At 39.1% G+C, this 6,642-nt stretch overlaps 1 protein-coding gene across 2 annotated transcripts; it reads right to left on the bottom strand.

Annotated features, from left to right (window-relative positions):
• Positions 1–977: 977 nt before the first annotated feature.
• On the bottom strand, positions 978–5,816 carry LOC103708229. 2 transcript variants are annotated; one of them, XR_005513056.1, is made up of 3 exons: positions 5,311–5,816; positions 4,634–4,695; positions 978–1,299 (listed from the first exon to the last, which is right to left on the bottom strand). XR_005513056.1 is itself a non-coding variant. In XM_039129287.1 (2 exons), the coding sequence occupies exon 1, from the start codon at positions 5,685–5,687 to the stop codon at positions 5,325–5,327; it is 363 nt and encodes a 120-aa protein (XP_038985215.1). In that variant the 5' UTR covers positions 5,688–5,816; the 3' UTR covers positions 978–1,299; positions 5,311–5,324. The 2 variants fall into 2 exon arrangements, 1 of the variants encoding a protein (XP_038985215.1); XM_039129287.1 differs by lacking the exon at positions 4,634–4,695.
• Positions 5,817–6,642: the final 826 nt, after the last annotated feature.

The raw sequence follows: 6,642 nt of genomic DNA, 5'->3' as shown, positions 1-6,642 counted from the left end.
AAAAGAAAAATGGTGGAAAAACTGATTGTAGACTAGACTCTTAAGCCACTTGTATTATTTTCCTGAAAGACTTCAAATTTCTAGATTTGAGCGGTTCTCTTTTTAATTTTTTGTCCTTGAGCAACTAGGAATCTAAACATATGAAGTTTTATCAACCTTATACTAGAAAAACCTCTTGCTTAGAACTTTTAAAGAACGAAGTAAATATTACAATCTGCTAAGTACTAACGTAAATGTTGAAGGTTTATGACTGGTTCCCTGATAATTTATATGCTTCTAATTGAATTTAATGCTAAGAGAAATTAGAAGTTAGAGGACTTGTAAAATACCACAACCCATTTCTTGTAAATCCTTATGCCAGAGCGGAAATCATTGATATATCATATATGTGTGTCTGTGCACATACATTTATGCATATATATGGTGTATGCATGTTGTATGATAATGTATTCCACGTTGGTCTAATAAAAGTTGATACTATTGGCTCATTGTTGACTTGCATGCAAGTACAGCTGGACCTACCAAAGTCAGTAGGTCATTCAATGACTCCTTATTTTTCTTCTTATGGATCTTTGGAATGTTTTCTGAGTTTATTTCTTTTCTTTTCTTTCTTTCTTGTCCCTCTTTTTTTTTTTGCGGTAATCTTTGTTTGATCTATATAGTTGCTTTGTGTAGACTATTTCAGAAAATGTAGAACTTGTTATTTAGGATCAGCAAGTTTCAGTAGAATTTTAGACTTCACGGTCTCCTATGTCTCCCCACCATGCTCTGACAAAAATATAACCAACTATTAGACCACTTTCTTTGAAGTTAAACCTAGAAACCATAAATTTTTGTCCATTCCTGCGTCTAATCGGTATTGAAGTTTCACAGACTATATATGTTGTATATTCGCATTAGCAAGCTATATTATTATGACTTTTTATATAGAGGCCTGCCACACAATCTTGAAATGATGGCGAGCCGAAAACCAGAACTTAAAGTCATGGATACCACATCATATTCCTGGAAGATATTGACAAACAAAGAACATAGTTATATAGTTCATTAGCCTGCTAAACTCGGTGTTGAACGCAATGTTCAAATTGGCGGATACACTGATATATCTGGCAGATAAATCTCGTAATAAAAGCTCCAATTTTAATTAAATAAAAGAAAAACGCATAATATAGGGCTGGGAAGGGATTTTTTACATCCTTTCCCGCTGTCGCAAGTAATGAGCTGGAAATGTGATGCAAAATCTCCTCGACTCCCTGACAAGAAGACTTGACCCGCAGCCAGGTGATCCAAACTCATCACCTGTAATGTATCATAATAATTGATTCAAAATTCCAAACATGCTTTGGAATGCAATCAATTGAAAATTCAAAGTCATGAATTCTGGTTCTTCGCCTGGAAGTCATAAGAACCTAGTAAGAGCAAATGCAGATTGCGAAAAGGATTTCTCAAACCTAGCATTTCTAATGTCCTAGTTATGTTCGATGAAGCTAAAATCTTCTTGTTGCAAGTAGCATTAAGCTGAAAAAGGGCCCACAACCAGCACATTCAAAAGCTAACATTTTGAATACAATGCCCACATTTTTCTTTACATATCAATCCCCCAAAATTTCATGTTATAACATTGTTGCAATTTCTATGCATGATCATCAGCATCCTATAAACATACAAGAACACATTTATGGAAAATTAATGCTGTTACTGCAGAACAACATCATTGGAGCATGACACACCGTTTTAAATGAAACCGATCAGTGAGCATTGTTACTAGTTCAACGAATCAAGCTGTCACTTTTTATCGATAAAATAACCATTAAAAAAAGAGCAAAAAATGAAAAGAAAGGACATAAAACATATTGATGCCAAATGCAGATATGAATAAAAGCAACTCGTAGAATGATCATATACAGGTTACACAGTTCAATCCTAGATAGCCAAAACAAACCAGCAAGTTTCACCAAAAATGTCCAGACCAATTTATACGATGGATAGACTTGATATGACTAGAATATACCAGATCTGATTTGCTTCTGGGGCTAGTTGGCCTTTCGTGATGGCCAAGCCCATTCCTATAGTATTACAAAACTGATACAATTGCTAATGAAAAGAAAAAAAAATATAAATAACAATCTTGAGATAATCAGAGTTCCCTCGATGCATTTGCACGTAAGAGAGGTAATGGTGATGTAGGAAGCCATGGTGCAAAGTTTCTCTCTGATTTCTAGTATCATAAACTAACCAGGACCCAATTATTAAAGACTGCCAACACAAACGAAACAAAAACAACTCCATAACTTAGGTTACTTGAATACTCCCTGATAGTTGTGTGTTCTTTTTAAGCAACATATATGCTCTGTGCAGTATTAAACTATAAGCTGGAAAAGAACTTGTCGACAGAAAACATAACCATGACCGCCATGCCTTGTCCTAACCATTTGGGGTCAGCTTCATCATCCTTTCACCAAAACCCATGAGACCTTATTTATGGGAAATAGAAGGCAAAACCCTTGAATACTAAAAAGCAGAAGAGTACGAATGTATGCAATTAAGAAGTAATCATCCCGAACCCCCCACCCCCCAACCCCTAACCCAGCAGCTTAATTTACCTTGGTAATAGAAGTTATGTTCCTGAAATCACTATGTTGAATATATCTAATGAACAAGCAGCGCAAAAACATACATCATGACTTAACTGCCTTATCTAATCGATACATGAGAACGACAAAATAAAGATCAAATGATGCACCTAACTTCTTGCAATACAATCTTCATATCACAAATATTTGCCAGAGATACCAACATGCCCAAAATTTTTTCTTAACAAGTTTGGCTTTATAAACCCACAGAAGGTTGTAGATAGACTTCCTAAGAAAATCCCTTGTTGCTCATTGAGTCATTTCTAAAATCTCCAAGAACCCTATTATTTATTAGTCAATAAAACGAGATGTCGATTGCCTTACAGCAAGAACCAGATCAACAAATAAAAGGTCAAAGGTCATATGAAAGTAAGAAGTAAATGTGAAAAGGAATGAGACAAAAGAGACCTAGTCAATAAAAGCAGAGAGGCAAACAACAAGATATCTCAAGCATAGACTTCCAGTCATCATCTTAAAAGAACAAGACTTTTGACACTCATCAATACAGATACATCCCAGAAACCAAAACAAGAGAACCCCCCCAAGACGAAATCTTCTAGAGTCTTTCAGAAAGCATTCCTATAACACATGTCAACAACTATTCAAATCACATAGAAATAGATAATCCCAACAAGTATCTTACATAAATTTATATCATGTACTTCAGGATTTTTGTTCAGTGAGAAACAAGTACATTGAGTATGGGAAGAAGTAATATAAAAAGCGCTGCATGGACTTCCTACAGAGTGTAATGGAACCCAACTCAGCTCCGCCGAGCCAAAGCCAGAGGCGAACAGTAGAGTACAGCCAAGAGGCTTTCACCATCATAAAGAACCTAAAGGAAGACCATGCCCAAAGCTCACCTGGAGTTTTGTTTTAAGAACATTGGACCTCCAAAAAAGGAGGAGAATGGAAACTGGCTGCACAAGATTGCATTCCATATATGTGCAGAAATAGTTCCGCATAAGCAAATGGTTTTGCAAGATATTGGCTTCTCAAATAGTAGGATAAAGAAACTACAATCCAAAACTTATGATGACATAAGCTCCCTAGAAATACAAAACATATGAAAGCAAGACCGATTAGATAGTTGCTGGTTTCCCATTACTCTATTATAATACCTAATAAATGCCAATGAACTACAGTATTTTTTTGCCATGTTTCACATTCGACCAGCCATGATAAGGCTTAATCAACCCAAACACAATGTCAGACTAATCACACTCCAATCATTTTTTTTTGGTTGGGGGGGAGGGAAACCTTTCCTGAAAGATATATAACGCTAATTCTAGGGATATCTTTGTTCAGAAAATATAGATTGCTATTTTTAGATCAATTAGGATGTATTAGCTGGTCTTTCCAAGCTGACTGTATAACACAAACTAGCAGCAGGAGCAACAAGAACAGCAACAAACTGAAGAATTGATAAAACGTTTTAAGTTCAATTTCTTAGTTTTAGCATTCTTTTCAAAAAAATCATTGTGTCAAAGTCCAAAATGAATAGCAATGATGATATCAACTCACAGTTTCATATAGGGGAACAAATCATGCACCCAATATGAATCTCATAACTTGTACTGTCCATTTATCGAATTATGGAACCAAACAGATAGCAAACAACAACGTATACCTCGAGTTGCAGAAACCCATAAGGAAGACATTATGTCTAATATTCAAGAAATGCATAAATATTCATTTCTTTTCTTTGACTCTTTTATTTACTTCTGGTCATGTGATGTATCACATATATCTTGACCAAACAGTATACAATAGAAACCATGAAAACACATAAAAACAAGGGATCTCTGAAATCAATCCTCTTTTCTTTTATTTTTTTGAAAAATCTGAAGCTGGAAGTAGCTGATAGGCCGCTAAGAAAAATGTGGCAATTTGCGAAGTCAAAAAATCAACTAAATAATATATGTTTAGTGAATGTGGCCGATGACCAGCATATTTCAACGGCATCAAACAGTACTAAAACCTTAAATGCCAAAAGTTACCAATTCTTTTTCCAAATTTCCAGTCGAATCTGGGGCTTCAAATCAGGCCCACAAGTAATGAACTGCAGATGAAAAGATACACACGATAATCATCTTAATAAGAGAAACAAACCACAGTGTTTGTTTGGGTCTTGCTGCAACAGAAAGCACAGAATACACACATAACGTAACCAATTATCCTCAACTCCAGAACAAAGTATTCACGCAAACCATGATTATTTACGAAACATAGACTCCAGTTAAAATAATGGAACTCATCGTTCCAAGAAATTGTAGCTACGAGAATTTATTACTTCATGCGGAAGCTTATTAAATCATGAGGACTTAATAAAAAAGGAGGAAAAAAGAGAGCAAATGATCCGATGATCGTAATAAACAAAAAGGCAGAATTTTTTTTTTCAGAAGAAGCAACTTTTGTGATGAGATCAGATTCGGGGACCTGGATCAAGGCCACATCCAGCACATGATAGCAGGAGAGACGAAAGAATTCCTTTTTTTTTTATGAGGTCAGATTCATGACCCTGGAAAATGGTTGCGTTCAAAACAAGGCAGCTGAGAAAGAGTTTTCTTTTCATTTTTTTAATGAGGTCGTATCGATAGAGCGGAAAAGAGGAGCTTTCTGAGAGCAGAATTCAATAGATGGAGTGGGGGAAAGAGAGAGAGAGCGTGATATATACCGAGAGAAGAGGAATCACGACCAGCCGTAGACCGCCTGGGTGTATCTCTCCTTGAGCCACCTGAAGCTCTTCCTCAGAGACCCCTTCATCTTCCCCTCCACAGCGTAGGCCTTGTAGCCTACCACCCTCTTCTTTCTCTGCAGTTCCGGGTCACTGAGGCTCCACCCACTCTTGGAGGAAGACGAACCCACGGTGCTCTTCCCCTTCTTGAACTTGATCTCCTTGGGGACCTCGTAGCTGTTCTGCTGCGACGACGCATAAGAGGCGCTGTAGCACCGCAGCTCGTGGAGGCCCGAGGCCGGAGGGACCGCCCGGCTCCCGTAGACCTCCAGCTCCATCCTCCCGTCCCCGCACGACCTCGATCTGAATTCCTCCATGGAAGCCAAAGGTGATATCTTCCCCCCCTCTCTCTCGTTCTGTGGGTGGAGATTGAGAAAGAGAGCAGGGGGAAGGGAGGCAGGTGGGGCTCGGCTCCTGTTTTTTGCTCGATTGCGAACAGCTCACGGTGGGGTTCGGCTTTTAATTTTACCGTCCTTTTATGAGCTCTCTCGATGGTCCCACCGTGAAGGTGAAGGGAGTGAGCTTTTTTTTTTTTTTTTGGTTTTTTTTATGAATATTTTTTAAAAAAATTAAATTTGCATGACCATCCCTTCAAATTTTTTGGGGTAATTAATTCCCCATCTTCCAAAAGACCGCGCCATAACAAAAAGTCCCGGTTGACCAGTCTTAAAATCTTCCGTCCAATATCTTTATCAAGTTTAATTCTCGGTCCTTGAGCTCTTGCCCGAGCTCCCTCCTGCAGCCGCCGACGGCCCCAGCTCGCCTCCTCTCGAACTCCCTCCTACGGCCCCGCCCCCTTTCAAGCTCTCTCTCGCGGCCGCGCCGCCAGGATTGCCTCCGCCCCTGCCCCCCCAAGAGCCCTCTCCTGCGACCGTCGCTGGCCGCAGCCTGCCTTCCTCCTGCGTCCGCCACGGCCCGGCCTCTTTCCAGAGCCGTCGGCCTCGCGAGAGGGGAGATGTTCTCCGCTGCAGCCGCGGCGGCCGCTGGCGGCGGCCCTGCCCCCTCCCGCAGCGCCCTCCTGCGGCCGCCGCGACCCGACTCCCTTCCGGCGCTGCCGGCTCGCGGGAGGAGAAGAAAGAAGAAGAAGGGAAGAAGAGAAGAAAAAAAGAAAAGGAGAAAAAAAAGAAAAGAAAGAAAAGAAAAATAAATAAATAAATAAATGCATCAATATATATATATATATATATGAATGAACGAATAAATAAATATATAATATATTTTAATAAAATAAAATAATTATAAATAAATAAAGCTGCCGCGGCTGGACCCCCT

The sequence above is a fragment of the Phoenix dactylifera genome, chromosome 8 (assembly GCF_009389715.1).
Source record: "Phoenix dactylifera cultivar Barhee BC4 chromosome 8, palm_55x_up_171113_PBpolish2nd_filt_p, whole genome shotgun sequence".
In the NCBI taxonomy this organism is placed as follows: Eukaryota; Viridiplantae; Streptophyta; class Magnoliopsida; order Arecales; family Arecaceae; genus Phoenix; species Phoenix dactylifera.
This window is presented reverse-complemented; position numbering and strand designations above follow the sequence as displayed.